The sequence below is a fragment of the Macrobrachium rosenbergii genome, chromosome 42 (genome assembly GCF_040412425.1).
Source record: "Macrobrachium rosenbergii isolate ZJJX-2024 chromosome 42, ASM4041242v1, whole genome shotgun sequence".
Classification (NCBI taxonomy): domain Eukaryota; kingdom Metazoa; phylum Arthropoda; class Malacostraca; order Decapoda; family Palaemonidae; genus Macrobrachium; species Macrobrachium rosenbergii.
In genome coordinates this window covers 16,319,813-16,345,051 of record NC_089782.1, presented here as the reverse complement: position 1 = coordinate 16,345,051, position 25,239 = coordinate 16,319,813, and the positions used below count along the sequence as shown (strand labels likewise).

The 25,239-nt window shown below is 47.9% G+C and overlaps 1 protein-coding gene across 1 annotated transcript in view; it reads left to right on the top strand.

Moving 5' to 3' along the window:
• LOC136827744 (E3 ubiquitin-protein ligase trim-21-like) overlaps positions 1-25,239 on the top strand; it is a 94,644-nt gene that overhangs the window by 21,630 nt on the left and 47,775 nt on the right. Inside the window, exon 2 of the mRNA XM_067085206.1 lies at positions 875-1,217. Coding sequence (XP_066941307.1) covers positions 1,215-1,217 — 3 coding nt within the window. The 5' untranslated portion in view covers positions 875-1,214. The remainder of the gene's footprint in view (positions 1-874; positions 1,218-25,239) is intronic.

Below are 25,239 nucleotides of genomic sequence, written 5' to 3'. Positions count from 1 at the left end.
ATGTTTGGGTCTTGTTTTGCCTTCGTCATCGATTTGTTTTCCTAACACCGGCTGACTACCTCTTCACTCCATCCTATTTCTCTCTCGGTATTTCCTTCTATCTTCATCTATTATGATTTTACATTTGTTTTCATTCCTGTCGTAGGAGAACACAGGAACAGATACATCTCTCTCTCTCTCTCTCTCTCTCTCTCTCTCTCTCTCTCTCTCTCTCTCTCTCTGGATAGCGACAGTATAACGTTGACATTATCTTGACTACAGTATTTGCTTATATATTTGTATTTGATCTTTCATTAGGATAAGCTCTGTACACAGGAGGTTTAAACATGATTCAGTAGTTAAACTGTTAATTTGTCAATGATTGTTGTAATGTATCTTCAATGGAAATATATATGTATATATATATATATATATATATATATATATATATATATATATATACTGCAAAAAGGTATGTATGTCTCTCTCTCTCTCTCTCTCTCTCTCTCTCTCTCTCTCTCTGTATCTTTATCTGTATATATATATATTATATATATATATATATATATATATATATATATATATATATATAGTGTGTGTGTGTGTGTGTATTTATATACATATATGTAAATATATATATACACAGTATATATATAGAGAGAGAGAGACTTCATAGATCTGATTCAACAACGCTTGCATGCCATATGCAAACATACCAAGTTTTGTTTTGTAGCAACGGAGCTCTCTAATTGATTTGCTTGCTCCCTCGTTCCTTTAGTGTGTATTCCCGTAGTATATCTTTCTGTGCATCTGTCTGTTTATCATTAGTGTATTCCTCAGTAGATCTGTCAGTTTATCTATCGCCCATTTTCTCTCCCTCTCATTTTTACAATAGGAATTGAACAAATGTCTCAACAATGAAGATAAACGCATTTATTTCCCATCGATCAGAAGTCGCCAACATTGTGGGTCGGAATTTTTTCGCCACCTTAGGCAACTCTCAGTCCTACTTCTGCCTCGTCTCGACTGACGCGTCGCGGCGTCAGTACCGGATTCCCCTTCGGTGCTGCCTGCGTTTTAAAACTTTGCTCTTCCTCATTCGGCTGAATTAGGCCATTACAGCACTAATATTAAAGGAACCAAGCGACGATTGTAGTCTGTGAGCGACCCTTGTCTGATTGTGGGTTGTCTCTTAACATGTACCTATATAAGTAACAGAGAAGACACAAGAAACCATGGTAAGTGTCATTTGTTTTGATTATTCTTTTGCTGGCCTCTGCTGAAAACTTCCTGCTTTCGCTTAAATTACTTAATTACGATTAAAATGGTCGAGGTTATATATACATATATATATATATACTATATATATATATATATATATTTTATATATATGTATGTGTATGTGTTGTGTGTGTGTGTGTGTGTACATGTATTTTTCCACTTACGAGGTGATCAAAGCAGTTATCGTTTGGGGCGGGTGGGTGATGTAAGGCAGTGGTGGCTTATGAGGGTTGCCATTCAGTACGATAATTATCCCATGTATATTACGATAATTTGGGCCTTTGTACGATGTACGATAGCACATGAGGTATTGTACGCATCTGTACGGTAATTCTGCTCCCCCCAGATAATTCAAACTTCATTATCTTTTTCTGGAATGGGTATTACCCAAATTCACTAATTTCATTGCCCTTTTTCAGTCAGACAAAGTTGTAATAAGTGTACTGCATGAAAAACTGATTTTGCTCTACAAGGAATTGCTTTTCTCATTCATGCAGAGAGAGTAGCCTACAGTATGTTGCTAAAACTGACCTTAAGTTGTTGGATCCTTGTAGGCAAGATAAATACCTCAGAGACTCAGAAATGCACCTTGGGATTGGAGTTCCAAGTGAACTTGATAAACTAGATTTAAAGGAAAGGAAGCCAGAGGTAGATGATTTTTATAAGCGTTGCAAAGAATTCTTGAAAGTAGGTACTTTGGAAATCAGAAAAAGGTGACTTTGGAGACAATGTAATTTCTCGAGTAAATTTGTAAGGTGTCAAAGAAACGAGCAGGTAAAGGTTACTGCTGATTTATTACAGATCCAGGCGGCTTATATTTGCGGCCGACTGACGCCGGGCCGTGAGAGACAATGGAATTGACTGTGACCTGAGGTCAAACAATAAACAATAATATGCAGTGAACGAGTACGAATTACAATACGAAACATACAGAGACACAATATAGATACAGTCTTGATGCCTGTGAATGAAGAAACATGTGATACACAATGTGTGACATTCGTATAAATACCATAAAGTAAAAATGATTAAAATGCGTGACCTGGCACGTTTTAGGCGTGACTAATTTAGCTTGAAGAAAACGGGAAGTCACCAAAGAAAACAAGCTCAGCGGAGACTTAATTAATGGCGCCGCCCGAAACACTATCCTGGCGCCGAATTGGTGACTTTACAAATCTCCCAAGACGAGGGACGCGTCTGATTAATCCCCTGTACCTGGTGGGACGCTGAAGGGTGCCGCGGCTCCTTGAGGATAACTGAGGGGCCTCCCGCCTGTGAGGCTGCTGTTTGGGCGGTCCCTTCCTGGGCGGCCGCGCCTGCGGTGGTGAGGGCGTGCTGGAGTGCGTTTGGGCGGAAGGGTGCTGCGACGCTGCCGGGACTCTCCGACAGGAAGGCGGGCTTTAATGGTCTATGGAAACCCAGTCGTTCCTGCCTGGAAGTGCCAGCCGAACGCCTTGCTGTTCCGTTCCAGCACGCGGAAGGGTCCCCTGTAGGGCTTAGTTAGTGGTGGACGGACGGCGTCGACTCTGGCGATGGGAAGACGTGGGTGGCGGATGACAGCTGTTTACTACATAAGGTGGTTGCTCTGTCGATGTATGAGCGCCTGCAAGGCGCTTAACTTGCCGCCACGTCGCGGAGCCTCTGCAGAGATGGGGAGTGGCGATCATCCGTCACGAGCTCTCCCGGCACCACGAGGGGTTCCCCATAGGTTTGTTCAGCTGCGGATGGGGTGCCGTCGGCTCTGGGGCGGTCCTCAACCCGAGGAGGACCCACGGCAGCTGATGTTTCCAGTCCTCGGCGGTTGCAGCGGGCCATGAGGGATGATTTTGAGGACCTGTGGAACTGTTCAACCAGGCCGTTGGCCGCTGGGTTGTACGCTGTGGTGGTGTGGTGCGTGGTTCCCAGCAGTTGAGCCAGGGCAGACCACAGCTCGGAGAGGAAAGCGGGGCCTGTCGGGTTGTGATGTGGTCCGGGACTTTTGGCAAAATAGCAACCCAACTGGAGAGCAGGGCCTGGCGCACGCGCTGGCGGTGGCTTCTTGCATGGGCGTGGCTTGGGCCACCTCGTTGAACGGTCTACCACCGTGAGGAGGTATCTGGATCCGCCTGATGGGGAAGGGGCCCGACGACGTCGATGTGGATGTGGCTGAGCGGCGCCCTGGTTGTGGGAACTCGCCTTTGAGCATCTGCGTGTGACGACCCACTTTACTGGTCTGGCACTGCAGGCACTGTTTTGCCCAGGCTGTGGCGCTCTTTTGCACCCCGTGCCAGACGAACTTTTTGAAAGCAGTTTGGCGTGGTCCTGCCGGAGGGGTGAGAGGCCGTGGATGATGTCAAATACCTGGCGCGGCGTGAGGCTGGAACCAAAGGGCGGGGCTGGCCTGTGCTGATGTCACAGAGCAGGCTGGGGCCTCCGGGGCGAGGTCACGTCCCGCCACTTGAGGGATGTGATGGCGGTGCGGTATGCTGGGGTTTCTGGGTCAGCGGCCTGTTCTCTGGCAAGGTCCTGGTAATCTACACCAGCTGCACTGCGTTCAACCCGACTCTGGAGAGGGCGTCTGCACGGATTTTTCTTGCCGGGAGGTACCTGACGGAACAGGTAAATTCGGCTATGGCTGAGAGGTGGCGCTGCTGTCTGGAAGACCATGCGCCCCCTTGCTTCGTGAAAGCGTGAACCAGTGGCTGGTGGTCTGTGAAGATTGTGAAGGGCGTCCTCCAGGAGGAACTTGAAGTGCCGAACTGCGCGGTACATCGCGCAGAGTTCCCTGTCGAAGGTGCTGTATCGGACTCTGCGGGATTGAACTTCTTGCTGAAGAAGGCGATGGGCTGGGGCGCCGTTGATGATTTGCTCCAGAACAGCACCGCAGGCAACGTTACTGGCGTCTGTAATCAGCTGGAGGGGAGCCTTGGGATCCTGGTGTGCCAAGGCGGTTGCCTTGGTGAGGGCGGCCTCATCGTCCGGGAAAAGGCCTGCTGCTGGCTGGGTCCCCAAGACAGGGACTTGGTTGACCTTTAGGACTTCCGTCAGGGGCCGTGGTGCGCGCGATCCCGGGATGAAGCGCCTGTAGAAGTTTACCATCCCAAGGAACTCCTGGACGGCCTTGATGGAGGTGGGTGTCGGGAACTTTGCTACAACGGCTGCCATTTTCGATGTAAGAGGGCGGACGCCTGTCGGAGATACCTCGTGACCCAGGAACTCTGCTTTCTGGACGCCGAATGTACACTTGTCAAAACGGACGACGAGGCCGTTTTCTTGGAGGCGCTGGAGGACTGCTTTGATGTGCCTCTGGTGTTCGCTGTGAGACCTGGAAAATATGAGAATGTCGTCGATTTAGCAGACGCAGAATTTTAGGTCCCCAGGATGCTGTCCATGAGCCGCTGGAAGGTGGCCCGGCGTTCCTCAGCCCGAAGGTGGAGAAGGCGAACACATAGGACCCGGGGGCGTGATGATGGCTGTCTTTGGTATGTCCTCTGGCGCAACAGGTACCTGAAAATAAGATTTAAGAAGGTCCAATTTAGTGAATATTTTGGCCCCGTGAAAGGAGGCCGTAAGGTCTTGCATATTGGGCAGAGGGTAGTGGTCGGGTTCCGTTGCAATGTTGAGCCGTCTGTAGTCGCCGCAGGGTCTCCAGGAGCCGTCCGGTTTCTGCACCATGTGGAGGGGGAGGCCCATGGACTGGAGGCTTTCCTGCAGATGCCCATCCGTTCCATCTCCGCGAATGCTTTTTCGCCTCCTGAAGGCGCTGAGGGGGGAAGCCATGGAACATCGCATGTGTCGGGGGCCCTTTAGTCACTATATGGTGGTATATGCCGTGCTTGGCTGGGGCCCCGGGAACTGGCGAAGCTCGGCTTAAACACCTCAGGGAACTCCGACAGAAGGTGTGCGTACTGGTGGGGGCGACGGCGCTGATGGTGGGTCTGGGTCCCGCCGTTAACGGAGAGACCGGCAGGAGTCGGGATCGAGGAGGGCGTTTTGCCTTCGTCACGTCGACTAGCAGGCCTAAGTGCGCCAGAAAATCGGCCCTCAGGAGTGGGGTTCCCACGTCCGCGACGATGAAGTCCCAGGAGTAATTCTGGCCAAGGATGGAGATCGACAGGAGCCTGGTGCCGAGGAGAGGATGGGGTTCCGTTGGAGGCCGTCAGGAAGGCGGCCGGGTCTGGTGTCTGGTTGCGGTCCTCTCTGGATGCTGGGAAGACCGACTTGAAGGCTCCTGTGTCGACCAGCATCATCCTGCCGGAGACGGTGTCGCGGACGTAGAAACCTACTGTTTTTGAGGCCCTGGGTTCTTCGGCTGCCATGGCGGCCTGTCCTGCTGGCCGCCGCCACCCCGTTTTTGAACGGTTGAACGAGCAGGGCGGCAGGCAGTTTGGGCGTCCTTTCCGAACCACTTGTGATAGCGACAGAAGCCGGGGACCACCGTCTACTGTGGTTCGGTGGACGTCTGTTGGCGATGGCGTTGACGGGCTGCTCCACGCCTCTTCAGGCTGGACGGAGCTGACCGGCTGAGTGGCCGGTTTTAGCCGCTGTGAAGCCTTGACGGAGTCTGTGAGGTGTTGTGCCGCCTCTATGAGGTCCTCGACAGGCATGGTGTAGGGTGAGCGATCTGGTTGCGTACTTCCGGAGGAGTTGGCGAAGGAAAATTTCCAGATGGCTTATCTCCTGCCGCTTGTTTGCGCCACCCGAGACTGGTGTTGACAGGAGATCTACGACCATGCCCCCAAGCGTCTCTTGGATCGAGGTCGTGGCGTGGGGTTATTGGCAAGGTCGATAGCACGGGCGTATTCCCCGTCGGCGATGGGCAGGGAGCAAGCCGAGGAGGAACTTTTGTGGTGCTGTATGTGAGGGTGAGTGTTTGGTACCCGCGAGATGAGTTTGTTGTTCCCATCCTCCGGAAGGGCGTTGAGCACTGTGTCGGCCTGTAGGATTTCGTCCGTGAGGTCCGCGATTCTGAAGTGGCTCTCCACCCGCGCAGCCATCTCGATGGGTTGCCCTGCGTAAACGGCGGCAGCTTTAGGGTGAGGGCGGCCCGCGATTGTGTTGCCCGGCCGCCGTGTTCGGGCGCTGGTGTGGAGTTGCGGAGGGCCTCGATGCGGGCGGCGCGGCTGCGATGGGAGGTAGGTAAACCTCGAGTCCGCGGGGTCGCGTTTAACTGCATGAAGGAGGGATATCCGCGTCCATGCTCGCTCCTTTGACCCCTTACTGGAGTAGGATACTCGCGTCAGTACGCACTTTCGTGCGGCGTGTGGTTCCGCTAGTGACGCTGGTGGGGTGCGCTGACGAGTCAGCACGCTCAAACGCTGGTTACAGCGCCGTGTTTAGGCCGCTAAGAGCGTTTTTGGAGAAATCCTGGAGCCAAGACTGAGTCGCCGTGTGAGTCCGCTTAATGGCTCCGGGATACTCCGGGTCACCACTGTAAGGTGTCAAAGAAACGAGCAGGTAAAGGTTACTGCTGATTTATTACAGATCCAGGCGGCTTATATTTGCGGCCGACTGACGCGGGCCGTGAGAGACAATGGAATTGACTGTGACCTGAGGTCGAAACAATAAACAATAATATGCAGTGAACGAGTACAAATTACAATATTGAAACATACAGAGACACAATATAGATACAGTCTTGATGCCTGTGAATGAAGAAACATGTGATACACAATGTGTGACATTCGTATAAATACCATAAAGTAAAAATGATTAAATGCGTGACCTGGCACGTTTTAGGCGTGACTAATTTAGCTTGAAGAAAACGGAAGTCACCAAAGAAAACAAGCTCAGCGGAGACTTAATTAATGGCGCCGAAACACTATCCTGGCGACAATTGTGAATTTTACAAATTGTCTAATTTGAGAATGCAATTTCCAATTCTTTTAGGAAGTAACTCCTTTGTATCCTCTCATTGCTGAAGTACCATTAATGATGCCTCCTAATGATAAATCACTAATGCAAAACATAGATGATCAATGGAGGATTCTTCCAGCCTTTAAAACTTCAATCTGTTTTGACAGCAGTGTGTCCATTGACAAGTTGTGGTCAGATATTTTGAAGAATAAAAACTTTCCTGATTTGGCAAAATTTGCTCTTGACTTGTTACCCCAAATGCCCAGTGTGAGGGTTTTCAGCAAACTCAATCTTTTCAAAACCAAAACCAGGAATAGGTTGAACACAGACACAATTAACAGTGCTTTACTGACTTCTGACTGCATAAAGAGGCAGAATTCGTGCATTCAGTTCAAACCTTCAAAGGAGATGGTTGCTCGAATTAATAATTCACAAGTACTGTATGAAAATGTCAAAGATGATGAGTTCGAAGACTAGTCATTTTTTGTTTGTTTGTTTTTTGCAACTGAATTACTTTGTGTGTACTGCATGATTGAGTATTTTTGTCTTGTTCAGTGTTCATATACTTAACATTTTCCTTCCCAGTGTGTGAAGACTGCATCAGTGATTAAGTTCCTTTATTCTGTACAACGTTCATAAGCATTTTCCCTCCCAGTGTGTGAAGACTGCATCAGATTAATGTGTTGTCAACATACCTGTGATAAAGTCCACTTTTACCGGTCTTGGAAGGAATGTCCAAAGTGCTACATTCTTTAATTTTAAATAAATAACATAAAGACTTTAATACTTAGAGCATACTCTCTTTGCAGCTCCTGGCAGTCATTTGACCAGAAATAAAATTTCTTTAAACTATTTAAAAATAATTCTAACCTTAGTAACATAATATTTTTATGAATATTTTGCTGTTCGCCCTCTATGCAGTTTATTGTAGAAAAATACACGAACAACGACAGGGAGACATCTTTGTCCTAGCAGGGTAGGCCAGGCATTTCAAAAAATTATCGTTCATAGCAAGACTAGGTAGCATTAGGGGCCTACACCCATGAAAATGTTTTATTATGATAACTATTGAAGGTGCTACTTTTCCCTGTTCTATGTTGCAAATGTTTTGACAAAATTTCAGACCCTAAGGGCATAAGATACAAGGCCAGCCACCCTGTTTGACCTGAAAACAAGCAGAGAGAAATTTGCCCATCAGATGAGGTCTCGTAGTCCTCTCCTCTGACAGTGTTTGTTGCTATCAGTGAATTGGGAAGACTGCTATTATCAAGACAGATGTCCGTTGTAAAAAACAACTTTTGACTAGTCTGATTCTTTTGGCAAAGGATTTGCTAGTATCTCTTTCTTTATTTCAGTTCCTTTGTTTCCCCCTTCACCACCATCTAGATAAACCAGATAAACAATCTACCTTTATGAAGTCTAGATTAAGAATAATTTATATTGTTTCATTCAACTATTTGAAGTAACTATTTGGAAGGTTAAACAAGCAATTTACAGCATTTGAGCCTTGTGTCTCGATCCCATTATTCAGAAGAGGAATAGCCTTTTATAGCGCTAAGGGATTTAAACCGTTGTGTTAAAAACATTACTCAGAGAAAATTGACTGCAGTTGAGGCGTTGTTAGTAATTTCTTAGCTAACTGATATTCTTTGTGTGGATTTTTATTTGTTGACCTTATCCATTAATAAACATCTGTCTTTGAGGTTAATTTAAGCTTCAATTGACAGGGACGTGTGGGCACTCAGGGGGTGGTTTAATCAAGTAATAAACTCATCAGCCAAGTCCCCATACGTAACAATATAAAGAAATAAAAAAGTTTAAATAAACCTCTTAGTATAAGTAGCAAAATAGGTATACCAAGGGTTGTTAAACTGACCATGTATTTTAAATTACCATATATGTGATCCATGTTCTAAATATGTTACAAGAAAACTGAAAATATCAACATATTAACACATTTTTATTTACCAACAACTGTTTTATTCAAGCATTGTTAAACCATTGATAAACTTGACATTGTGTCTGTGTATTTACAAGTGTGGACCTGTGCTGTGAGAGGTGCTAAAGAAACAGCAGAAGACAAGTACTGCTAGTTTATTATTGAAGCGACCCGCTTATAAAGCGGCGTATGGACGTCTGGTGATACTCAGAGACTGCTAGTACAAAAATTTTTATATGTGACCTGAGGTCAAACTATTTCTCTACACAAAACAGGACAGGTACATACAGAAAACATCATGATTAACAATAACTGGTTGACATAAAAATACTCTGTCACACATACATGGTACAAGGGCAAATGAATAGATAATAAATAAACAATTCACAATAATGATAATAAGATTGTGACCATTCGATCTTAGGTCGCATGTGAAGGCACTGTAGAAAACGGGATGTCTACCATAGAGAACCCGTTGAGTCCCCAAGACGTAGGTAACGTCTGATCACAGCAGATATCTGCTGGGGCGGCGGAGGGGGCCCGCCTCCTCGATGCCAGCTGGGGGGGAATGCGTCCTCCACGGTGTCCTGTGGATGGATGTGTTGAGCTGTTCTGCTGCCGGGTCCCGGGACCTTCCGGGGGCGGCCACGAGGCCTTCTTGCTGGGGGGGCGCCACCTCCTGCGGGAGGCTTTGGGAAGTGCCCCCAACATCCTCCTCCAGAAATGCGGGCTTGAGACAGTCAATTGAAACCCAGTCTTCCTTCCCGTGGACGGCTAGCCAGAATGCCTTCTTGTTCTGCCCAAGCATGAGGAAAGGCTTCCTGTAGGGCCTGGTTAAGGGTGGGCATACGGCATCATCCCTAACGAAGACGTGGGTGGCAGAGGACAGACCAGGAGGCATGAAGGGGGACATCCTGTCGGTATACATCCGCTGGCAGGGGACGAACTTCCCAACCCCGTCACGGAGCCTCTGCAACGATAAGTCGTCCTGCTCTCCTGTGATGAGTTCTCCCGGGACTACGAGGGTCTCCCCGAAGACCTTTTCTGCTGCGGACGGATCGCCGTTGGCTCTGGGGGCGGTCCTCAACCCAAGGAGGACCCAGGGCAGCTGGTATTTCCATCTGTCAGAGGTGCAACGAGCCATGAGGGATGACTTCAGGGACCTATGGAACCTTTCCACCATTCCATTGGCTGCGGGGTTGTAGGCGGTGGTGGTGTGGTGAGTGGTCCACAGCAGGACAGGAAGGTGAGGCCCCAGTCCAGAGTTATATGGTCCGGGACACCAAAAAGGCTGATCCAGCTGGAGAGGAGGGCCTCTGCGCACACTGGAGGTGGCTTCTTCCATGGGCATAGCTTCGGGCCACCTGGTGGAGCAGTCGGCAACTGTTAGAAGGTACCTTGCTCCTCCTGATGGGGGAAGAGGACCCATGACGTCGACGTGGATGTGCCCGAAATGCCTCCCCGGCTGGGGAAAACCACCCACCCCGGATTTGGTGTGCCACCCTACTTTGCTGGCCTGGTACTGAATACACTGCCTTGCCCAGGCCGTCGCATCCTTCCGTATGCCGTGCCAGACGAACTTCTCCGCCAGCAGCCCGGCCGTCGTCCTTCCTGAGGGGTGGGACAGTCCATGGATTATGTCGAAGACCAGCCGACGGCGGGAGGCGGGCACTAGTGGGCAGGGGTGGCCAGTGCTTGTCGCTCAGCAGTGTTAGCCCTCCAGGGCCGAGGGGGACGTCCTTCCACTTCAGCGACGTGATGGCAGTACAGTAGGCTGGAGTCTGTGGGTTGGCTTTGTTCCGGGCGAGGTCCTCGTAGTCGATCCTGAGCTGCACTGCGCCGATTTCAATCCTCGAGAGGGTCAGCTACTGGTTCTTCTTGCCAGGAAGGTACTTGATGGTGCAGGTGAACTCCGCAATGGCCACGAGGTGCTGCTGCTGCCTGAGGACCATGCATCCCCAACTTTGTGAAGGCGTGGACCAGCGGCTGGTGGTCCGTCCAAACTGTGAAGGGCGTACTTCTCCAGGAGGAATTTCAGCGGCGTACCGCCTGGTACACCGCAAAGAGTTCCTGTCAAAGGTGCTGTAGTGGGACTGGTGAGCTGAGCTTTCCTGCTGAAGAGCGATGGGCTGGGGGGCTCCATTGACGACCTGTTCCATGACGGCCCTACAGGAGACATTGCTTGCGTCCATTGTTAGCTGGAGGGGGGCGCTGGGGTCCTGGTGGGCCAAAGCTGTTGCCTTGGCAAGGGCGGCCTTCGTCAGGGAGAAGGCCCGCTGCTGGTCGGGGCCCCACACTAAGGTCTTCAGACGGCCCTTGAGGATCTCCGTCAGGGGGGCCATGGTGTGCGCCCCCCGGGGATGAACCTCCTGTAGTATGACCATCCCGAGAATTCTTGACAGCCTTCTGAGGGGTGGGGAACCTGCACGGCCTCTATGCGACACCTCCCAGGGACAATGAGGCCACCATATCGACCCCAAAGATGCACTTTGTCAAACCTGATGACAAGGCCATTCTCCTGCAGGCGTTGCAGGACCTTCTGGATGTGCCGAAGGTGTTCCTTGTGGGACCTGGAAAAAATTAGGATATCATTGATGTAGCAGACGCAGAAGTTCAGGTCCCCCAGGATGCTGTCCATCAGTCTCTGAAAGGTCACCCCTGCGTTCCTCAGGCCGAAGGTGGAGAAGGCGAAGACGTAGGACCCGAAGGGCGTGATGATGGCAGTTTTGGGGATGTCTTCTAGAGCTACTGGTACCTGGAAATATGATTTTAAAAGATCTAGTTTTGAGAATATTTTTGCCCCGTGGAAGGAGGCCGTTAGGTCTTGCATGTTTGGTAAAGGGCAGTGGTCGGGTTCTGTAGCGAGGTTCAGCCACCTGTAGTCGCCGTAGGGTCTCCAGGAGCCTCCGTTTTCTGCACCATGTGAAGGGCGGAGGCCCATGGGCTGGGGGCCTTCCTGCATATGCCCATGCGCTCCATCTCAGCAAAGGCCTTCTTGGCCTCCTGAAGGTGCTGTGGGGGAAACCTCTGGAACTTTGCATGCGTCGGGGGACCCCGTGTCTTGATGTGATGATATATCCCATGTTTGGCAGGGGCCCTGGGCACTTGACGAAGCTCGGGTTTGAATACCTACAGGAATTCCTTCAGGAGGGAGGCGTACTGGTGGGGGAAGCGACGGAACAGATTGTGGGCACTCTGGGGCCCAGCGACAGGGGCAGGGACTGGCAGGACTCAGTGTCCAGCAGGCGCTTGTGGCTGATATCAACTGCCAGTCTGAAGTGGGCGAAGAAGTCCACACCCAGGAGCAGGGTCCTAACGTTTGCGACGATGAAGTTCCACTTGTATCTCCGGCCCAGGATGGAGACCAACAGGAGCCTGGTGCCATAGGGGGAGAGGATGGGGACCTGTTGGCGGCCGTCAGGGGAGGCAGCCAGGTCCAGCGGACGTCTGCAGTCCTCTCTGGAAGGCGGAACACTGACCGCATGGCCCCAGTGTCAATCAGCATCATCCTGCCAGGAGATGCAGTGTCGCGGATGGTAGCCTACTTGTGTGGGGCCCTGGATGTTTCGGATGCTGCTGCCATGGTGGCCTGTGAGGGTGGCCGCCGCCTCCCCCATTTTTTGGATGGGAGAAAAGGCAGGGCTTCACAATTCAGGCAGCTTTACCAAACCTCTGGTGGCAATAGCAAAGCCCCAGCCTTTCCTTCTTCTGGTGGTGGGGTGGCTGCCTCCTGTCGAATGACGTTGATGCACTCTGTGGTGGTGTCCTCTGGCTGGAGGCAGTTGATGGGGTGTGCAGGCGTGGACGCCCACTTCGCCTCCCCCATGGAGTCTGTCAGCTGCTGCATCACCCTTGTCAGGTCCTCGACCGGCAGAGTATGGCTCTGTGATCTGCCCAGGGACCCTCTGGGAGTAGCTGCCGCAGGAGGATCTCCCGACAGGCTAATCTCTTTGTGCCTGCCGCTGCTGTCAGTCTCTGGGAGGAGGAGGAGGTCCTGGAGGGCATGCCACTTCTCCAAGAGGTTTGTGTCCTGCCGGGGTTGTTGGCGAGGTCAGGGCGTGGCGGCCCTCTTGGAGACCGGCAGGAGCAGGTCTGTGAGTGGCCTTTAATCCCTGGAAGGTGGCAGGGCCCATCGTTGGCGTCACCGGGGGCGACCTTTTGTATATCTCCAGTAGGGTGTTGATGGCGATGTCATCCTTCAACACCTGTTGGTCAGGCGTGCCACCCTGAATTGCCCCTCGACCCTGTAGAGCCAGGACGCTGGGTTCTGATGGGTGAATGGCGGCAGCTTTATACTGAGGGCCGCCCTCGGTTGGTCCATCAGGAGGGGCATCACAGAGGGAGGAGCGCACGGGTTTCAACATGGAGGAGGGTGCGAGATGGGGTTGCGCGAGGGAGACATCTGCCTCCAAGAAGTTCACGGAAATTTGTATGTGGCTGGGAATGTCTGCATCCATGCCTCATTCTGCTCTCACGTGAGGTGAGGGAACACGGCATACACACACACTTGGGGAGCGTGCCGTGTGGCCCGCTAATGATGCCGCATGATTTGCGATGAGGGTCCGTGCGCCTGAACACTTTGTTAGAGCACCGTAGTTAGTCCATTAGGGGCGTGGGTTGGTTCATCGGGCCAAGACTAAGTTGCCAATTGGGTCCGTTAATGGCTCTGGAAACCACTCCGGGGGTCACCACTGTGAGAGGTGCTAAAGAAAGAGGAGGAAGACAAGTACCACTAGTTTATTATTGAAGCAACCCGTTTATAAAGCAGCGTGCGGACGTCTGCGTATACACAGAGACTGCTAGTACAAAAATTTTATATGTGACTTGAGGTCAAACTATTTCTCTGCAAAACAGGACAGGTGCATACAGAAAATATCATGATTAACAATAACTGGTTGGACATAAAAATACTCTGTCACACATACATGGTACAAGGGCAAATGAATAGATATTAAATAAACAAATCACAATAATGATAAGGTTTGACTGTTCGATCTTAGGTCGCATGTGAAGGCACTGTAGAAAACGGGATGTCTACCTCAGAGAACCCGTTGAGTGGGAACTTTACAGCACCACCTACATTGGCCAGTCAAAGAGGTCAGTCCGGACAAGATCTTCCGAACATTATGGCATTTCTCCTCGTACTGGTTGCTTGTTGGCCAAGCCAACCAGATCACCGATTTTGCAACATATAGAGGAATGTAATACAGGTAGAGTATTAGAAAATTTTAGTGTTCTTGGTACTTTTAATGCAGAATCGTTGTTGAGAATCTCTTAGTCGATTGAAATATTTTTCAGAAAACCAGAGCTTAACCTTGACAATTCACCTTATACCTTGCTTTTAATATAAATTATTTAATGATTCATTTATAATGTAAACAGTTCAATTTCTGTTTTACCCAATAAGTAGTTTATATGCTATTGGAAATCATTTTAAAGATTTTATCAATTATCTCTATTGTTGTCACTTTGACTCAGCTTTGTCAGCCAATAATGATTGTATAATCTTAACTATTAAAAATACTGTAATGTCCTTTGAGGCTTGAAAATGTTTTGAAGAAACAATGAAACGTGTCGCAAATATATATGTACGAGGGTAAGTCAAAAAGTTCCAGGGAAAATTGTTGAATGATGTATTTACACAGGAATGAAACAACCCAAATACTTGGTAAACAATTATCTGTGATGTAGTGATCATATAGACTTGTTACCTCAGTCATCCTCTTGCTACCGTGGTGTTAACATCTGCTTCAGAAAAGTAACTTCTTGAACCCATGGAAAATAAAAATTTTGAGATGAGAGCTAACATCAAGTTTCTGACCAAGCTTGATTGAAACCAGGAAAAATTATTGAAGCTTTGCAAACAAGTTTATGGAGATTCTTCTCCATCTAAATCAGTTGTTTATGATTGGATAAAGCGATTTAAGGATGGTCGGAGGACCTCAAAGACAACCCAAGAGAGGGAAGACCATCGACTGCAAAAATGAAAGAATTGTGGCTTTGGTGCAGAATCTAGTGGATGAAGATCGTCGGATTACTATCAATATGATAGCTAATGAAACTGGGATCTCCCATGGTTCCGCATTTTCAATTTTAAATGAAAATATTGGTTTGAGTAAACTTTCAGCACATTGGGTCCCAAAAGCGTTTGTGAAGACCAACTGCATCAAAGAGCTGAACTTTCTCTTGCAGTTTTAACGAAGATTGAATCAAATGAATCAGAGTTTTTTGACCGGATTGTTACTGGAGATGAAACTTGGATCCATCAATATGACCCAGAAAGTAAAATTCAATCAAAGCTATGGTTACCAAGAGGTTCAGCTGCACCAGTGAAAGTTCAAAGTGGCGAATCTGCCCAGAAGGTTATGGCAACAGTGTTTTGGGACTCCAAAGGAGTGATTTGATTGATTTCCTTGAAGGACAAAACAATCACCGGGAACTACTACAAAGGTGTTTTGCAAAAACTGAAGACTGCATTAGCTAAAAACGTGTCGAGGAAAGTTGCACCGCAGAATTTTGTTCCATCATGATAACGCTCCAGCACATTCATCAACGGTTTGCAAGAAGTCCCACGGAAATTTAGGTGGGAAACTCTTCCACATCCTCCTTATAGTCCTGCTCTTGCTCCTTCAGATTTTTCCCTGTTCCCAAAACTCAAGGAACACTTAAGAGGAGTCCGGTTTGAATCTTTGGATGCTGCTAAACATGCAGTTTCAACATGGTTTAATAGAAAGGCCCCAAATTTCTACAAAGAAGGGTTGCAGAGGTGGAAACAGCGCCTTGAAAAGTGTATAGAGTTAGATGGTAGATATGTAGAAAAATGATGTTTGAATTTCCTTAAATAAAGAGTATATTGAATTTTTCCTGGAACTTTTTGACTTACCCTCGTATATATAGATAATTATATACATCTATATATATATATATATGTGTCTGTGTGTATATATATATATATATATATATATATATATATATATATATATATATATATATATATATATATATATATATATATATATATATATATATATATATATTATATATATATTTTTTTTTGTTATATGTTTCCTGGTGCAGGTAATTCTTAAGTCTCCACATTCAGTACTTTACTCTACAATGGCCTTGAAAGATAACCAGGAACATATAAAACAAAAAAAATAAAAGGAGTTATACAGGAGATGAGGGCTCTTTCTCAAAGGGAAGTGCGTGAAACACGTGGATACAGAAATAAGTATATTTACATGACAGACAAGATCAAAAGGGAAAATTAATTAAAACACGTTAAATTGCTGCTGCAGAAGTCCTCCCTGAGTGGGGGAGGGGAGGAAAAGCTAGAATGCCCAGGAACACAGACCAAGGAGAATTCTGCTCACGATCGTCCTTCTGAAACGATATGAGGACCCAGGTTACAATCTAAGGCTGGAATTTGGGAATGCTTTACTCGAGAGTGCGCTGAGGGCGCCAAGGACATCCTCGAGGCGTGATTAGTGACTTAGAGCAAGAAGGCAGTGAACACGTGGGCTGGGATTGAACCAAGAAGCTCAGGGAATACCAAGTTATAGGCCCAGAAGTTTAATAAATGCACAAGGGCGAAACATAACGTGACTAAGCAACTCTTTCTGGGTACTTTACCACATAGTAGGGGCGTAAGGCTGACGTCTGCATCCAGCGTCGTCCAAGTCCTTCTCCGCATCTTCTGCCTGGGTTCACTTGTGTGTGTAGACAAAGGCCTCCCTCACCAAGGAACTACTTTCGGTCGTAGGTTTGGAGCGGGAAAAGGGCACCCTTATGATGATGGAGGCTGCAGTTGAGTTTCCGCTCACTCTGGGATTTGCACTTCCCCACTTGCAATGGATACTGGCCACCTGGATGGAGTACAAAGCAAAGGGCAGCTACTTCCACGTGGCGATGAGGGTAAGAAGCCGGGGGGGAGGTCTGCACTTGTGACCTCCTACATTAGCTACTGGACTGCGTGTGAGAGCGAGCTCCTGGCGCCCTGGCTTTTTATTACTTCTGGACGGGTGTAGGGGAGGGGGGGCGATGGCCTGACCGGGTCACGCTTCTGTACCAAGAGAAAAAAGCGCCAGCCAGTTACTGCCCTAGGCTAAGATTATCTCCTGAGCGTCTCTTACAAACCCTGAATTTTACTGCTTGAAACTAACCCAAACCAGATTTCACTACTTCTCACAGGTCTAAATAGACAGAGGCCTATCTATCGGCCAAGCAAAGCAGAAAGGCAGGCGCTTTTGTAGCTTAATTTGGCACTAATCTGTGTAATGTATATATATATATATATATATATATATATATATATATATATATATATATATATATATATATATATATATATATATATATATATATATATATTGATACGTGTGGTCTTGGTTGATCATGTATTATTCAATTTACGTAATTTTACAGCCCTGCAAACCAAGATTACACGTAACCTGCCACTTGAAGTCAAAAAGTTAACCTCAAAGACAGTCGTTAATTAGCCAAAGGTCGCCAGTTAAGGGTAATTAACCTTAACAAGAATATTTGAGATGAATTTGATTTTAAACGCAACGTTCTTCCAAACATTCAGACTTAAGGCATACAAAAGCATCGAGATTTAACCTGATTTTGCTTACCTAAATCTAGGTATTTTACTGGAATAACGGGGGTTGAAGCTAACAATATAATAATTAGGCTTAATCTGACTTCGTAATCACATATACACTAAGTGGTGGCTGAAGGAAAAAACAAAGAAAAAATGTGAAATACAGAAAAGTACTAGTCAATCGACGAAGCTTCAACAAGAATCGGACTTACCGTGAATGTCGAAGTCGCTGCAAACGAGGGACCTCAGGAGTCGTATTCTGGCAGTCTTCCCAATTCACTAATTAAGATAGACGTGGGAGAAAAAGTAATAAAGAACAAAGAATATCGTTTCGGCACGCACGCAGCGTCACCCTGGCTCCGTGACCGCTGGGATCTCTCTGACCCGACCTCGCCGTTCCCGCCAGATGAGGGCTTATACCGCTCGGGCAATCCGACATTGACAAAGGCATCGTCGAATGCATAGAATAAAGCTTAAGGGCCACCATAACTAGGGGTCATTGAGCGTAAACCCTCTCTGAGGCTTAGGTCCCTAATGCCCTAGCATATTTTGTTTATAAACTTTCCAGCCTATGCGGCGCCATTTGTCTACTGGGGTGATTGTTATTTTTGAATTGCCTAGCCTACCAAGCGGGCAGAGATGTTCTCTGTCGAGGTCAATCGGACTAATATTCCTACACCTAAATACATCGAGGGCGAACAGCAGTAATATTTATAAAAGCTCCCCTTAAGAGGGCCTTCTCCCCCTTTCGGTGTGAAGGTCTATACTAAACAAGCTGTTCGCCTCTCGTAGGTTACTCTCCTTCCCCTGAGCAGATTAGTCCTGGTTAGCCTACCTAGCTACAGAACTACCTAACCCTAGATAGGATACGAGCTGTATTCACTACTTTACCTAATTCTAATAGTACTGGAAGGTGCTCACGGTTGTTATAGGCTACCTCCTACAATCAAGATGTGTTTTAGACCTAGCCTAGTGGTACATTCTATGATATTCCCTAGCTTAACCTATCCTAACCCGACCGTAGCACCAACATAAGAGTTAATGTTCTAACTAAATCACAACTTGGTTTATTTTTAATACAATTAATAGTTACTAGTTAATTCATGAGGGTTGCCTCATATGATAAATGGGTGCCTCACTGAGGTCTTAGGCCATGCGTGTCACGAGCATCGTGGCTCGTTTCACAATAGTTAAGATTACTGAAATTAGTTAGGCTACTTACATGATTACTGCGGCTCGGTGGTAAGTGGAAGGAACAAGGCTACTAAATTGATGTACTGTACTTTTAAGGTGGCCTAGGCTAGGTACAAATAAAAGGAAGAGATCACACTGGCTACCTTCTCTGGGCAAGGGGCCAGGATCACTTTAGATGTTAGGGCACTGTGCCGAGAGGGCACTAGTGCCAGGATGAGCGATAGCTCGGCAACTACTGGGCTCTCTTCCGCCCCTTCTTCTTCTTCTTCGGGTTCCTCCAAGGCCTATCAGTAGCTGGCCTAGCAGGTGATGAAAGCACCGACTCCGGGACAGGCCAGAAGGGCTAGCGGGCGCGAAGTCAGGGGCAACTGCAAAAGCTGCGGGAGGACTCCTACTCCGGCTGCTGCGACAACCGGAGCGAGCGATCTCAACTTCTGCATCCGAGGATCCCAGTTCCTGGTCTTCCAAGGGAGGGGTACCATTTCGATCCTCCAGGGGTTCATCCCCTGGAGTCAAATTTCGAAGAAGAAGGTTCGGTGCTGGAGGCTCTCCAGTCGCGATGATCAGCTGCATGGGAATCCTAAATCTCCCGGAGGAGGATTCGCCTCATGATTTAGACCCGGCATGGGGGCCTTTTCCACTGGTAGCTCAACGTCCGTGGCGGACGGAGTCTGGCACTGCTCAGTGCTCGCAAGTGGCACTGGCAGCAGTTGAGGGTCAGGCATGCCTGACAAGGGGTCCGGAGGTGCAATACCTCTCGGACGACTTGGGTTTGGCTGCGGCAGAGATTCCTGCCCCAGCAGGAGATCGTAGCCTCTCGGTGAGTTTTGTTCGGGGCGTCCGCTGGGGCGTTGCTTGGTTGGGCAGCCCTCCCAATTTGTGGAGTGGTCTGCCCGCTTGCACGTCCTGCAGCGGTACTGCTCCTCCTGAATCTCTCTTCGCGGAGGGGGAAGACCTCTTGGTGGGCCAGCCCTTCGCAATTGGAGAGGGCTAGGCCTGGAATAGTTTGGTTTTATGCCCCTTCCGCGGACCACTTTGGTGGGGCGGAAGGTGGAGGTTTGTCATGGTTGAGAGTTTTACATGTGGCCTCTGTGGAGGAGGCAACGACTGCGAAGTGGCGTTGGTGACGGGCTTCCGCAGAGAAGATCCCGACCCAACAAGAAGACCACTCCGGGCCGAATTCCACCTACCACGCCAGGCGGTGGGGTAGCGTGCCCCAAGGTGTCATAACCTGGAGTTGGACCGTGGGAACGGTGATGGTGTGGCCCTCTGTCCACTCCATTTCCCACCGCGTTTCTTCGTCAACCATGGCACCGGCTGGCACTTGGGCCCTAGTGATCAGGCTAATGTCTGCCGCGGTGTCTACTGTGACCGGAAGGGTCACGGGCAGGCTAGTGCTCTGAAGAGGGCCACCGAGATGAACTGGGTTTCCAGTCTCTCGGGGTAAAGGATCCGTGCGGACCAGCAGCAGAAAATGAAGTGCTGATTAGGTTGACAAATTTGGTGGTGGGGACATGATGTGGACAGGCCGGAGATCCAGCATTGTAGTGACTAGCAGCCCCACAGGATTTGCACGGGCCTTTTGGATGGGCTCGGTGGCCTGCAGTAACTGTTGGAGGAGAGGGCTGAGCGGATGAATCGGGAGCGGAGTTCTGGCTGGTAGGGTTAGGCTGCTTATTAGTGCCGAGTTTGTATCGGCATTCAGCTTCAGCGTGGCCCCCTTCTTGCAATAGTTGCACAGGGTCTTGCTAGGCAGTCCATTCTTCGGCGAGTGGAGTTCGAGAGGTAGGCGGAGGGATGATTCGCTTCTGAGAGGTGCTATGCGACTGATTGAAGGTTTCCCACGAATCAGCCATGCGACAAGCTTCCATAAGTGTGGAGGGCTGTTTATCGTTAAGATATACCGCAAGGGGCCCTGGCACACATTGGAAGAGGTCTTCTAGCATGGTCCGATTGAAGAGATCCTCAAACGTCGTGCAGGCCAAGGAGTCGAACCAGCGCGTGCATCGACTGGGTTTTGTGACATGCCCATTCCGTCCAAGACCAGCCGACTTCCTTGGCAAGACCTCGGAACCGTTGTCTCCATTTTTCTGGGGTTATCTCGTAGGCCTTGGTAATGACTCTACGAACTTCCGCCATGTTGCCTCTCTGGCTCTTCTCCAGTGAGCGAAGCGCTGCCTTGGCTTTTCCCTCCATATGCTTGGCTAGTATTAAGGCTCTCTCCGTCTCCGTGGTGCTGTAGTTATCGAAAAGAGCCTCGATCTCCTCCAGCCATGCTTCTGGCTCGTCCTCAGTCCACTTGGGGACTAGGGAATTGATGCTCGAAATTGGAGCGTTTGATGCAGCAGGTGTAGGACTGGAGGCTTGATGGCTAGCCATAGCCGGCATTCTCCATTTTCGCTCTCTCAAGCTCGAGCTCCTTCTCCTTTAGGGCTAACTCAGTTTCCTTGCAGGCTAACTCATGCTGTCTCCTTCTTTCTTCTCTTTCCTCTTCATATTGCCTTTGCTCTTCTACTTCCTCTGCTCGGCTTCATACTTCCTTTGTTCTTCTTCTTCATACTTCCTCTGCTCGGCTTCATACTTCCTCTGCTCGAGTCTTTCTTCCTTCTCCCGCTTGGCCAAGTCGTCCACTTGCTCCTTAACCCAGGTGGTAAGTTCCGAGCCGGTGAGACCTGCCGCCGTCCCCAGCCCCAGGAAGGTTTTATAATGCTCTGCTGCCATGGTTCTGGTGGGGAAGGGCGTCTAACCGGGTCGACTGGGCGTACTTGGGCAGCGAGGAAGTGTCTCTTCAATAATGACGTGGCACCCTTTCAAAAGGTGGCACTGTAGTTTGGGTGTGCCGTGTACAGGTCACACTGGTGGCACTCAGTATCCCTAGGCACTGGTGCAGGTTAGGTCCCAGAAGAACTTTCTCTTCTGTGTTCCCTTTGTTTTGTTTTTAGTGGCACTTATGGTGCCAATGTGTTCCTAGGGACCCTCTACTGGAGTCCAACTAGGCTATATGGGAGGAAAGGCACTTTACACCCCTGCAGAGTGCAACAATCGAATGAAGAGAGAGAAGAGAGAGAGAGAGAGAGAGAGAGAGAGAGAGAGAGAGAGAGCTATTCAAGTGATGACAGTGCTGCAAATTATTGGCACTGTGGAATAAAGTGAATTTGGGTTTTTTTTTTTTTTTTAAAGATCCTCGTGAGTGGCTGGTCCCAGTACTGGCCCCAGTGCTGGCCCCTTCTTTTTCAGAGGGTGAAAACTACTGTTTGCTTTTGGTCTGGATGAGACCTTACCTGACCAGAGTTTATCACTGTATAATTACTCTGTAACTTGTCCTCATCTATTGTCCGGACAGAATTTTCTTTTAATTGGTTTAAGTGTTCCGGTCAGGTAATTAGCCTAGTCCCGCCGTTCTTTCTTTAAGAGGAACCATTCACATTTTCTTTCAGATTTTCTTGTCGCCGGACTGTCAAGACTTGTTGTCAGTTCCTCCGAGAGAGAGAGAGAGAGAGAGAGAGAGAGAGATTTTTCAATTTCAAATTTCTTGTCACTTGAGAACATGTAAACAAAGATTTTATACATGCACAATGGCATGGATCTTAATAAAATGATATAGATGGACGTTTTGGCTTTGCTTTGGGACTACTTTCTTATCTTAAGATTTTCCTCTAGCTATCGAGTCACAAAAGTTTATGGGTGAATGTTTAAATTTTCTTTATATGATTTTATAGTTCCTCATTCTTTATGTATGATATGTAAGGGTGTTCAATGCTCTAACTGATAATCCCTAATAAATTATCTTTGGTTTTCTGAGCTGGAAGATATATAGAGGCTTTAATTGGAGCGTGATAGGCAAAAAAAAATCTTCCTCCAAGAGTGGCCTTAGTTGGACAGTCAGGTCACTAGTAACCCTGTCGTAAGATTACTAACCCTGTAGTTTGTTGCCTAAAGGTTCAAAACAACCTCGCTCGTGTGGGAAACAAAAATGGCCGTTCTCTTGAAAAAAGTGAATGCAATTTCAAAACAATAGTGTTAGTGCTAGGCCCCCAAGTTGTGGAGGGTATTTCAGATTTCCCTATAATTCTAAATAACCTGGACCTCTGTCAACTCCCAGGACCAGGGAGGGGGCATGTCAAAAATCATGAGGGTTACTGGGGCTTCCCAAACATCTGGCGTCCCTTTTATCGCAGGTCCTGATGACGCTACCCAGGCTGCCAAACATCGTGCTCAGGCACGCATCCTGAAGGATTGCTTCTCGTCCTCCGACACGTTCCCCCGCCTGAAAAAGGAATCGGTTGGACTCCCGCCCTTTAAACCATTTAGAGGAGAGGACGCTACGCCCTCTTCCTCTCACGTTTGTACTTCTTCCCGAAAGTTTTGGATATTCCTCTGCAGAAGAATAATAAAGTGTTTTTCGACGATCACTTCTAAGTTCGACCCCTGTCGCGCAAGGCAAGGGCTCCGCGCTTCTTCCCTGTGGAAGGAAGTATACGTCTCTCGCCCTCTTTCCTTCTCTCAGGTTCAGCCCTTCTTCCGAGAGAGTGGCTTCTCCAACGCTTATGATTTTGTTGGGTTTGCAACAACAGCTGGATGCTCTCATGAACCTGACAAGATTCGAATCTGCCTGTTAAGAGGTACAGACTTTCACCTTCGTCCCCGTTTGGAAACGATGTGAGAGCGATATCTGTCGCTCTATTTTTTGAGAGAGTGTTTAGTGGCTTCTGGTCGTCTTCCCGAGTTGAGGTGTTGGCCTTTTCTCTTGTCTCGCCCAGGAGCGCCTTGCTCTTTCAAGCTTACACGCGCTCCTCACCTTGACGCCCGCAAACCTTAATGACGCCTTAACCTGTGACTCTCTTCTAGACGTTAATTAGCCAAAGGTCGCCAGTTAACGCCATGACTAACATTAACAAAGAATATTTGAGATTCAAGTCTTGATTTTGACACCGCTCCAGTTGTTCATCATTCGACAACTACCCGCAATCAAAATGCATCTGATGTCCTTCTTAATTTAGCCAAATACTTGCTTTTTACTGGAATAATGGGGTTACTAATTGGAAAATAAGAGAAGATTAGCATGGCTTTGCGCAACATGACACGCTAATCGTGGCTGAAGGAAGAAAACACATTTTTTATGTTTACTATAAAATAGAGTCAAGTTGACAACTTCTTCAAGAATCGGAGTTCCCGCCACGTATCGTCGAAACGGGACTACTTTCACCACTCACTTCAAGACCCACCAGCTGCGGAAGAACATCCTCTTCGTCAAGCCTTTGTATGAAGAGAAACTAATAAAGAATTCTTCTTCCTCTGATTATCAGACTCTGGCTTTTTCTTAAGGATCTGTTTCTGAGACTTTTCAACCGACTCTCTCCCACCTTCTCAGTTGTCTTTGTCTTAAGGAGGACGTTTGACTAAAAATCGGAAATAAAATTTTCAAAGGATATTTTATATATGGCATCATACATATCCTGACTATCTTCTCAGAAAGTTTTATTTAAAAGTTCCCACAGTTAGAAGTTATAAACAAAACAGTAACCTATCATAGTCAAATTACATTTTTCATATAATGTAATGATATTGTCAGTATATCGGTGGTAATTTCCTTTTAGCTATGAAATAATATCTAATGCGATCTATGGCAACCCTGTGGACATAGTATTCAGCGAAAAGACAGGAATGCCGCGGGGCAGTCAGTGGCAGTCAGTCAGTAGCAGCTCAGAGCTTGACTAAGTAAAACGTCTCGCTGGCCAACCTCAGCCGTGTTTTGACACTCAGCTTCATTTAGCTTCATTTAGCGAAGTTATATTACTTTGCAGGTCTATTTTAGTGGCTTTTCATTATGTCATAAAAACATCAAACTGTGTAACGGCAAGCAAATAGATACACAGAGCTAAAATATAGTTTTTACTCAAAACTAAAGTTATAGTATTCAAACTGCATCTCCTTCATAACGCTTGCACTATCTCAGATACAAAAAGTAAACGATGCTAAATGTTTGCATAATATAGGGCTTCCATGGGAAGCAACACGAGACCTATCACCACGAGAGGGAGTTTTTCCCAACAAGGAATGTCAACATCAAGAGAGGTAACAAGTTTACTCCCTTCATCTCCAGACTCCCTTTGCAACCAGGCTTCATTTTGCACAAGCCTGGAAAGAGTGAGGGGCAGACGTTTGGTCCCTCCTACTGTTAGAGAGAGGTTACTTGATTCCCTTCCTGTCTCCTCTTTACTGAAATTCAGTTTTTTGTTTCCCAACTGCCTTCCTGTCAAACAGAAAATTGTTTTGACCTGCTCGAACAGATGTTGAGCGGAGAGCAGTGGAACAGATCTTGGACTTACGGTGTTCCCGGGATTTTACTCACAACAGATTGTTTCTAGTCCAAAACTTTCAGTAGGCTGGAGACCCGTCTTGGACGTCA